General features: G+C 38.7%; 1 protein-coding gene across 1 annotated transcript; it reads right to left on the bottom strand.

Annotated features, from left to right (window-relative positions):
- Positions 1-9,114: 9,114 nt before the first annotated feature.
- On the bottom strand, positions 9,115-11,841 carry LOC134734248 (protein FAM91A1-like). Its single transcript, XM_063626062.1, is given in 5 exon segments — positions 9,115-10,896; positions 10,899-11,206; positions 11,209-11,481; positions 11,484-11,560; positions 11,691-11,841. Coding segments are annotated over 5 exon segments (2,349 nt in total). The 5' UTR covers positions 11,762-11,841; the 3' UTR covers positions 9,115-9,276.

The following is an 11,841-nucleotide window of genomic DNA, read 5'->3' as shown; positions in this document are numbered from 1 at the left end:
TGTGGAAGAATGGCATGTAGTGAGTTTCCCATTTTGCAAACTTTCAGCAGAGAGCTGTTAACTGAAAAACTGTACAATTTGTGAGGTTACAGAGGAGAATTTATTTCTTATAAATGGTTACAGCATGTAAGGTGGTCATCCTGACAGGCTGGGAAATGCAGGAAGCCCAGAAGCAGGCACTTTGAGGGAGGGAGGGAGGGGCAAGACAGGAATTTAAGTTGAATGGGTTGGCCTAAAATACATATTCAACAAGTTATAGGAGGATTCATGAATATTTAAGAAGGGGTCCTGATGCATGCTTATTGAACAAACATTCATGTAATATACAACCTTGTTCACCTTCTTATGGATACTTAGCATTTAAATGCCTTACAGTTAGGCCCTGTACACAAAGGTCTTTTCAGGACACAAAGGCACTCAAATGCACAGATACTGTAAAACTGACAGAACCAGTCCATGGTCGCTGGTCTTCTCATCAGAAGAAAATTACTGAAATAAGTCTCTTGTCAGTCAAGGCTGTAGTTCTGGCTTGTGGAACAGCGGGGTTCATATCTGCTGAGGGGTGGGCAGCAGGTGCTTCAACACTCCCTATTCTCAAGGCCAGTGCTTGTTTAGCTGCTAGAGAAAAAACCTTATGGCAGTTAGAACATCGTTTATTCTTTGCATGTACAGGGTGTGTGAGTTAATCCTTGCCTGGCATGGTCCTAAGTCCTATTTATAATTTGGTATCTTATTGCCATAAAGAGTCCGTTCCGTCAGTCTTATGATCTCTGTGATAACATTAATGTTGGTCAGTTTTGTCTAAACTGCAAAAGGGTGGGAATATAATGAGGCTTGTCTGGCCTCCTATTCCTTCTTGGCCTGGGACTCAGTTTATAAGGTTTGCGTAGGGTCCTGTTGACCAACGGGGGGGTCCATTTAGTCAGTTGGGGGACTTAGGAGTTTATTTTTAGTTTATAGAACAAAATTTGCTCCCCGTTACTTGGATTAGCTAAATTACAATACAAAACCAAACTGTCTTCCTAGATTAAAGGAACAGAGGACAAAGTTTTAGACAACCAAGCAGTTGGAACATCAAGGGGTTAGGTGGAATCTCAGAAAAGAAACAGCACAGTAGGGTGACTACAGCTACCAGCAGTATATTGTACATTTCAAAGGAGCTAAGAAGAGAGAATTTGAAATGTTCCCAACACAAAGAAATGGTAAAATGTTTGAGATGATGGATATCCTAAACATCCTGATTTGATCATTACACATTGTAGGCATGTATCAAAATATCATATGTACTCCCATAAACATGTATAATTATTTTGTATCAATTAGAATATAAAACTTAATAATAATAGTAAGCAAAGAGGGCAGGAGAGAACTTTTGGAGGTGGTAAACAGTTTTTTTTTATTTTTATTTTTTGAGATGGAGTCTCCCTTTGCTGCCCAAGTTGGAGTGCAGTGGTGCGATCTCAGCTCACTGCAGCCTCTATCTCCTAGGTTCAAGTGATTCTCGTGTCTCAGCCTCCCGAGTAGTTGAAATTAAAGGTGTGCACCACTGTGCTGACCAATTTTTGTATTTTTGGTAGAGATGGCATTTCACCATGTTGGGCAGGCTAGTATCAAACTCCTGACCTCAAGTGATCCAGCAGCCTGGGCTTCCCAAAGTGCTGGGATTATAGGTGTGAGCCACTGTGCCCAGCTGAATAGTTTTATTGTATACATTGTGGTGATGACTTTTTTTTTTTTTTGAGACGGAGTCTCGCTCTGTTGCCCAGGCTGGAGTGCAGTGGTGCGATCTCTGCTCACTGCAAGCTCTGCCTCCTGGGTTCACACCATTCTCCTGCCTCGGCCTCCCAAGTAGCTGGGACTACAGGCGACCACCACCATCTCGTGATCCACCCACCTCGGCCTCCCAAAGTGCTGGGATTACAGGCGTGAGCCACTGTGCCCGGCCTGTGGTGATGATTTAATGTGTCTATACTTATTTCCGAACTCAGCAAGTTGTGTTCATTACATATGTACAGCTTTTAGTATACCAGGCATACATCAATAAATTGTTTTAAGAAAAAAATAAAGAAAATAAGAAAATATAGTTATTATAACTGTCCTGCAGTGAATAGATGCAAAATAGAGACAAATACAAAATCTAAGAAAACACAGAATATTTGTTGATAAATAGATTTGTACAATAATATTCATGCACAGCAGCCTTCTTCTTAATAGTCCAAACTAGAAATAACCAAATTATCCATCAGCTGTGGTGTATTCACATATTGGAATAACACTCACCAGTAACACCCAAATAAACTAGATACATATAATAATATGGATACATTTCAAAGATGTGAAAAAAACGCATAACACAAAAAGTGAATTTATGTGAATTTCAAGAAGAAAGCAACATAAGCTATGGTGATAAACATCAGAATACTGATTAACTAAGGAGAGAAGAAGGGTGGGATTGCCTGGAAAGGGACTCTTGGACCTTTTAAAATTTTTTTTATTTTTTAAATTTGAAAAAAATTTTTATAGAGATGGGGGTCTTGTCATGTTGTCCAGGCTGGTCTCAAATTGCTGGGCTCAGTCAATCTTTCCATGTCAGCCTCCCAAGCGCTGGGATTACAAGCATGAGCTACCATGTCTGACATCTACAGACCTTTTTGGGATGATGGAAATTTTCTATAACTTGATCTGGGTGATGATTTCATTTGTCAATATTTAATAACCTGTCCTAGTTAATATATTTGAATTTTACACTGTGTGAATTACATTTCAATAGTCTGCTCTTTAGCATAAACATGGGGGGTGGGGGATGGAGACAAGCCACTGTAGACCATGGCAAGGAGTTTGGATTTTATTTTAAACTCAGTAAAAGCTCATTTTCATTCCCCCACCCCCCACAAAATCCCTCCTAATATCTTAACCAGAAGAACAGCTATGACTACACAATTTCATTAGTGGAAACTGCAGACAAGTCTCTTTGAGAAGAGGCATTTCACCTTGTGGGGTGGTTCAATGCATGCCCAGACGTGAGGCACCTCCAAAGTTCCCAATGACCTAGTGCAGGTGTGTTTTTGATGGCCCTTGCTGTATCACGCTGGCAAGTCAGTGATAAGCCTTGTTCTCTAGTCACAAATAAGGGTTGCAGCCATTGTGAGAAACAGTAAAAACCAGTTACGACCACACCACTGCATTAGTGGAAGCTACAACATGGCAGATTGAAAGGTGGCATTTTACCCTTTGGGATATTTTCTGCTCAATGGTGAGACATAGGGCATGTCCCGGGCCCTAGGTGTGTGCAACGTGGGTTCTCCTTTTTGCCTGACTGCACTGCATTGCAGGAGTCAGTGGTAAACCCTGCTAAAGGACTCGGTCAGTGCACGGATTGAAAGCAAACCAAAAGACAGCTCAGTTTCTCCCCAAAAAGATGCCACACGCTGCCATTTTGGATTGGAATCGAGGTTCTGCATTCACAACACAAAGTGCCAATCACTATACCACTGTGGCACACCACAAACTTGCTGGCAGATGCTGAGTTTTCTTAATACTTTAGATGTAAAAATATTCACAATATTTTGTTCTTGTATCACTTGCTTTCTGACAGGTTGAGTGGTAAGAAGCACAAATTCCTATATTCTGTTCTTTCCAAAAATGTTTAGTTTGATCAGAATGCAGGATATTGAACAAGATAACTAGCCTATCCACTTCAAAAACTTAGCAACAAGAACAAAGAAATGGAAGGACAGTTCTAGGTAAGTAAAGTGCAATTGAGGAACTTTACTTGGAACCTGGGGAAGCAACATCAGTACCACAAGTCACTTCTCTCTCTCTCTCTTAAATATTACATATACACATACATATATATATTACATGTGTATATAATATGTGTAATACACACACACACACACACACACACACACACAGAGTTTAATTAAGCAAAGAAGAATTCCTGAATCAGAAAGCTCCAGAACCAGAATAGGTTCAGAGAGGCTCCAGTGCTACCATGTGGTGGAAGAAGATTTATGGATGGAAAAGGGAAACTGACTTACAGAAAACAGAAATGAGGTACAAAAATAATCAGATTGGCTGCAGCTCTGAGTTTGTCTTATTTGAACCCAGTTTGAACAGTTGGCCACCTTTGATTGGCTAAAACTCAGTCACTGGCACGAGAGTAGGTTACAGGTTGTTTATACATCTGATTAGGTTACAGTTCACTACATATGGAGAAACCTTTAAAATATGGATAGAGGCAGCTTCCAGCTAACGATATGTATATATCTTTAAGATATTGATGCATGTAAATATTATTAAATTAAAACATTTATGCATATGTAATGTGCATGTGTGTTATATATACACATACATACACACATGCACACACTATGCATGCATAAATATCTATATACATGCACATATATGTGTACAGATGTGACATTTTCTAAACAGAAAATTTTTATCTGGACTATGTATTAGATAATATTATTGAATAAATGTTAATATCCTTAGGTTTGATAATTGAATTGTATTATAATTATATAGGATAACATCCTTAATCTCATGAAATACATGCTGAACTATTTAGGGATGAAGTGGAGTTTCTTGGTCTGCACTTACTATGAAATATGAATGTGTGTAGGTGTGTGTAGACAGAGAAAAAAGGTAAAGGAATGTTAACTGTTGATCTTGGGTGAACAGCGTAGAGGTGTTCTCTTTTTTTTCAACTTTTCTGTAGGTTTGAAATCTTTCAAAGTAAATGATTGTGGAGGAAAATGTAAAACATGGGAGACTGTGAAGAGCTGATTGAGTTCTAGGCTAAAATTTGGCTCTCTCTGGGTCTTGGCCTTGCAGGATGGGGTGAGAGATCTCAGTACCTCTCACTGCTAGAAGAAAGTGTAGGTTACCAGTCTGGTGTACAAACCTATCTAAAGGCCCAGCCTTGAAGACAGCTCTTGTCTAACCCCAGTGTTGAGTGGTTTAGAGATGGAAATAGCTTTATTCATGAGGGTGTAAGAAAGGAAGGTTAGCTAACAAGAAGTCACTGAGGCCAAGGGCTTACCTTCTCAGACTTCTGCTCAAAAAGCAGAATTAGCTGCTCTAATCTGGGCCTTCCAACTGTGAAAAGACTTAAGGCTGGGTGTGGTGGCTCACGCCTGTAATCCCAGCACTTTGGCAGGCCAAGGTGGGTGGATCACCTAAGGTTGGGGGTTCGAGACCAGCCTGGCCAACATAGCAAAATCCCGTCTCTACTAAAAATACAAAAATTATCTGGGTATGGTGGTGGGTGCCTGTAATCACAGCTACATGGGAGGCTGGGGCATGAGAATCACTTGAACCTGAGAGGCAGAGTTTGCAGTGAGCCAAGATCATGCCACTGCACTCCAGCCTGGGCGACAGAGCAAGACTCCATTTCAAAAAAAGAAAAAAACCCTCAAGAGACAATGTGTTTACTGACTCTAAATATGGGTTCCTTTTGCTTCATGCTCATGCAGCCATAGGGAAGGAAAGGGGAATATCATGAGCCAAGAGATGCCCCATACAACTTTACTCAGATCTTGGAACTTTTAGATGCTGTCCAACTCCCAAAGAAATAACAAGTATTCACTGCAGGGGACACCAGAAGGGAGACGATTTTCTTATTAGAGGAAATTCCCTGGTGGAAAGAGCAGCTAAGGCCACAGCTAAGGAAACCCTGGTATTTCAGGCTGCTGTGTTACTACAAGGTCATCCATGTCAGTGGCACCATACTATACCCCTAAGGAAATTAAAGGGACTGAGTAAAAGGCTTCCAGTGAGACCCCTCTGGATGGTTGCTAGAAAGAACAAACTATTCCTGAAGCTGACAGATGGGAAATAATTAAACATTTTCATGATTCCTCACATTTGGGACAGGATTTTCCACTCAAATTAGTTTCCTAAATATTCTTGGGGAAGGGACTGTTCCAAACTATAAAAAGATTTACCAACCAGGAAGCCACCCCATACCCCGATCCCCGCTTAAACTTGTACAACACCACGGAACATACCATGGCGAAGACTGGCAGACAGATTTAACCCAGATGCCACCTTACAGGGACTACAATATTTGCTAGTATTTATAGACACTTTCACCAGGTGGATAGAAGCTTTCCCCACAAGGACAGGAAAAGTACTGGAAGTGTCTTAATTCTTATTAAAGAAATCATCCCAATATTTGGATTACCAAAAGGTTTGCAAGGAGATAACTGACCTCCCTTCCCAGCTAAGGTGACCCGGTGAGGTAATGCCTCAGCCTTAAGCATTACCTATCTTCACTCCTCATGGAGATCTCAATCTCCAGATAACATAGAAAGCCAGTCATGACATTAGCAAAACTCTTTCAGGGAACCTCAGAGGCCTGAGTTTTTCTCCTACTCATACCCCTTTTGCATGTGAGGATGGCTCCAAAGGGAACTTTAAAGCTTAGTCCATTTGAAATGACTTACGGAAAGCCCCCCCCCTTTATTTTAACTAGATCAACACCACGGTTTATTTGTAAACATGTTATATGTGTCAATAATCAAATTGACAACATTTTATAGATTTCATTGTATAATATTAACATCCTAACAGAAAACAATACACTGTACTCATTTACAGTTTGATATTTTAAAATCCTTAAGTACAAATTGTACTTGAAACACTGAACACAAAAAAGAAACATGAATGGCAGAGAAAACTGAAAACATCAAGTAAAAGAAACCAGTATTCTGCCCCCCCCCAAAAATATAAAATCATCTGATTACATAATTTAAAAAAGAAATAAAGGAAATCAGATGATCATATTTTTTAGTGATATAAAGTTGCATTTCTTCAAACCCATTTTAGGTGTGAAATTGTACCATATTAAATTCTATGTCTTTTTTGGTATTTGTTCTTTTTTTCCTCTTGGTTTCTAAAGAATGTTTTAATTACATTAAGGAAGTGGGGAAAGAAAGGAAGGAACATAGCAAAAAGCCAAATTAAATTAACTATTTGGAAAATAATTGGATATAAATTTTTCCTGAGTCTTTTTTTGGCAAAGAACAAAGTCTGCATTTTAAATTTACCTTTTTGTTGAAATGGATCAATACTTGTAAGACTTAAGAGATTACATGAGTTAATGTATGAGTAAAATGAAGCCAAATTCACAAAGCAAAGTGCAAACATCAGCTTTTCACATTTTGCTAAAAGCTCTAAAAATGCACTCTCCCTCCTTGAGAGTACGAGAGGTCTTCAGCTCAGAATCAGATGATTACTCTTGGCTCATTCAACACAAGAAACCAGAGGGAACTCCATGGTTTTTCAGTACTTTCCCTAAAATTCATGATCACTATCAGGTTCCATTTCTTCCTCTTTTATCTCTCAAAAGAAATATAGTAGCAAATGACTCCCACATTTTAAGCTTTAAATTCACCAACAACTAGGCTCACTGCCAACAACTACAAATGTTCAATTCTTTATTAGTGTACATGTCATTACAGTTGGTTTAGATCGTTAATATAGGAATAAGGAAAATAACTACAGTTCATTCAAACAAAGGAAATTAAAATGAGATTAAAGAGCCTTGATTTAAAAAAATACAACTTTCAGCTGAAAAACTGTAAAAGTTACATACATACATACCTAATGGCACCAGGAATGTACAATATCAATTATTGGAAAAATAAGTGAGTGACTCACAGTCATAAGGAATTATTTAATATTAGTATTTTTTCTTTTATAGACAAACATAACATACACATGGTTTCTACCTTCTATAAGGCAAAGTAGAAAACTAACCATTACTGCATTTACCTCAAACACAGCACTGACTGTGCCACAGATAACATGTTCCAAAATATTCAATTCTATAGATAGGCCATGGTAGTGGATGTATGGTTAAATTTTAGGAAAGGCATATATTTCCAGAAGTAAGTATGTTAAATGCACAAATATCTATAAATAACAAAAAGTTATCAACAAAAACGCTAAGGTTATAACATTCCCAAACTTTCTAACATTTTAAGTGTTTTAGATATATGTTGTCTGACCAGTTTGTTTGGTTACAGTTTTAAACTAGCAAAAAATTACGCTATAAGAGGAGCAAAACTGAACTGTAACACTACACAAACTTCCCAAGGAAGGTAACTTGAAAAGTCTAAAAAGTGATTCCAATTATTCTGATTAACATTTGACATGCTAAAAGAATCGATGACTCAAGAAACACTTTGAAGTAATTCCATTTTTCTTTATTATTTTCTAAAAAAGTATTTACTTAAATTTAAGATCCAGATGGCTTAAGAGTATGTCTTCAAAGTAGGTTTATCACTAAAGCATTCTGATCCAAAGACGTGGTCTTAATGCTTCTAATATGTAATTCTAATCTAAAATCACAATCCTTGTTTTGAAAACATTAAAGGTAAGAAACAAAAAAATAAATCAGGGTGAAAATGTGCAGCAGCTATAACCACAAGAGTGGAAAATAAATTCTACTTTTTCCATAAAGACTCTATGAAAATATAAAGCCCAAAGTCAGTGACAACAGAAGTCCACATATAAATGGTGTTTAACAATAGAAAGTTTTCTAAAGCTTCTCATGAGATGTCAATGAATAGTCATAATCTGAGTTAAGACCTCATAAATCAAGGTTAAGTTATACATAACTATGCTGATTTACGTACCTTCTGCAATGTCCAACTGGCATACATAATTTAGACACCCTTAGGAATTCATAATGCCCTATCATATCATCTCTCAATACTGGATGTTTATTGTTTTATAGTTTTACTACTTTAAGTATCAAGAAAGCTTTTCAGAAGAAGAGTTCCATCTCTTCCCTTGATCCCCCAAAGTATAGTTAACAAAATATAAAATTAAACAAGATTATGTTTGATAAACTAACATATAAAATTACCATTGCAATTTTCATAGTGATTGCTTATAAACATAATAGTCATCATAAAACCTATAAAGTATATACTTAGTTTTATAAAAGAAATGTAGATTGTCTCAAAGTAAAAAATACAGTGTTGGCTGCTAAAAAGCACTCTGTTGCAATAAGATGTGCAATAATGAGCAAAACTTCAGAAAACATGAATACGTTCCCCAAACTTTTAATATTAGTTAAGCAAGAATTGCTCTGCAGCAGCAGGATGCTTTTTAGTGGCTGACACTATAAAGCTAACGTTAAGAAAGAAAAAAGGCAGAAAGTGTGAGCAACAAACAGTGTAACCAAATTATTGCAAATGGAGATTAGCAATAAGAAGTGAGGTAGGTGACCGTCTACTCCCTTCTGATAAGACACCATCTTTAAATATTAAGTTTTTTTGCAGGGAGTGGAACATGCATGTCAGCATACGATGACTGTGAAAGCAAACTTGAAAAACTGGGCTCTGTGTGAATATCCAATGTTGAAGCACCTTCCTGGAATGAGTGAACAAAGTTAAGGACTTGCAGAGAGAGTTTTCTACTGGAATGTAAGAGGTTTTGAAGGCTCTGTTTTCTGCAAAGGCCATGTGTAGCAATTTTTCTACAAACTTTCCAGTTTAATTTGGAACTGAACAGTGGAATTCCAAAGCGCAGCTCGAGAGGAACCCAATCTGCCTCTGTTGTGGCACCAGAGGTTTGCTTTGCTGCTGAATCTACAGTTGCTTCCTCAATGACCATTTCAAATGACTCTGTACTCCCATTTACATCTGAGCCAGAAGCTAAATCGGGTTCTCCTCTCTCATTAGAAGCATCACTGAGTTTTCTATTTGCAAGTTGGCTGGAAGCATTCAACATGGTGACATATGCACAGAGATGTTGTAAGTCCACTCTGTTCCTTAGTATCTGCAATGCTTTATGAACACCCATATTGACAAGAGTGAACTCTCCTTGTAGTTCTGTTTCATCAAATGGAAATGGGATATGGACAGTTTCTCCTATCCCATGCAGAACATGCCCCTGAATTAAAACTGCAGAATGTGTTAAAGCATCATTCAACATCGTGAGTGCATTTGAGGTAGGAACTACTCCAGGATCATGACCCCAAGATGTTATTAGCAATCGATCATAACTCTGAAATATACCTGGCAGTTTTTGAAGTCTTGTACCGTTGGACAATAAAAGGGATGGTGATCCTTGTCCAGTGATATGATAAATGCACAGTTTAAACCAGATAGAGTTGACTTCTGGGATAGCTGGTCTAATATGCTGAGGGGTGCAGCTGCTGACAGGCTGGATTTCATTGGTGAGGGGAGCCATGCAAACAAGCAGCGTGTAATTTTTGTTTAGAACTCTGCTGCAAGTTGCAGGGTCCAGACCAAGAAGGCTTTCATAGTAGAAGAGATCCAGAGGAAAACCATAATTGGATTGGTCTGGCTGTGCAGTTTGTGCAACTAGATCTTTGTTATGACGCAGAAACAGTATTGTGTTTCTCAGAGTAAGTGCATGATCAAAATAACTCTGTGCTTCTCCTTCACCAGTGCTTTGAACTGGTGAAAGATATCCCATCATTAAGAAGGCAGTAAGAGTGGAGTCAAACAAGAATGCGATGCACTTTGTGTGTCCTGTAGACAGACTCAGGCTGCTTACACTGGCTGTGTCAGCTGGATCTTCTTGACTATTTGTATCAGTGTCAGTTGCCGATGAAGCTTCTTGTACAGGCCTCCTACTTTCCCCTCCATCCCATGACAAGAGCATCTTCTGTGGAACTAAAGTATTCTTTAATCTGTTTACGGATGGAACATTCTTCCATGATGAATGAATTTGATCCAAATTTATTACTTGTCCCTTCTTATGAGCAAAGCCCAATCAGCAATACATTGAAACAGCATTCTTAACCAGGAGTAAGTCAATCTCAAGGACATTTACAAGCTCTGCCACATTTGTGTGCTCATCTATTGAAACAAATATCTTACAGAGTAGAGTTTCAAAATAATTAAAATAAGCACTCGATTCATTACAAAACCTTCAAGAGGTGCAACTGCTGTACAACTGTCATCAGACATTGGTACATCCAGATAAATAAATCCTTCGTTACACAAACTATGTACTACATTGTAATCTAGTGATCCAGAGAGTTGAGGGCCTGAATCAACGATCTTATCAATAGCACAGTTCTCAGGCAAAGTGCATATCTTGATGTCATCTTCTGTGATATACCCAGCCTGCACCACCCACCACACCTCTATTGCAATTTCCACTGGCTTTATTGGTAGAAGATCACGGATTGTTTTCCTTCTGAAGAATTTTTTGATGATCTACACTGATTCATATGATCAATATACCGGTTTCTTCCTATGCCAAGAAGCCTTAGATGGTCAGCAGCAGTAAAATTGGGCAATGAATCATAACTTTTCTCACTGTTCATAATATCCTCCATAATCCCAGTGTAATATGAAAATGATGTTATCCTCAAGCCCTTCACCATAATATCCGATAGACGGTAAGGGTACAGCACGAGATGATCTCGGCTGTACTTTAGCAGTTCCTCATAGTATCTGCGTTCATCTTTCTTGACATGTTTAAGGTATTTCTGTATCGTAACTGATTGCAGATACTGTACAGGACAACCTGATTTTTATATTCTCTCTGTGAATTTCCAAGACGACTGGAATTTTTTTCCTCCTCTGCCACTCTGAACGGCAAGACCAATACTTCCTGTATTTCCTCCTCTTCAGCCTACTTGATGTGAAGACAAAGATGAAGACCTCCATGATGAGCCATCTCCACTTAATGACTGCCTCACGTTGGCCGGCAACTTGTTCCAGGGGTAGTTGTGCCGGATGTGGAACTCCAGGTCTATGTTCATGATGCCGCGGCCAGGGCCGGCGGCGGGGGCCGCGACTGCGACCCACACTACGCCTCCCGCCTGCCCGCCTGCAGCCCGTC

This window comes from Symphalangus syndactylus, chromosome 12 (genome assembly GCF_028878055.3).
Source record: "Symphalangus syndactylus isolate Jambi chromosome 12, NHGRI_mSymSyn1-v2.1_pri, whole genome shotgun sequence".
In the NCBI taxonomy this organism is placed as follows: domain Eukaryota; kingdom Metazoa; phylum Chordata; class Mammalia; order Primates; family Hylobatidae; genus Symphalangus; species Symphalangus syndactylus.
Note: the sequence above shows the minus strand (reverse complement) of the source record. Positions and strands in the feature narration are given on the sequence as shown.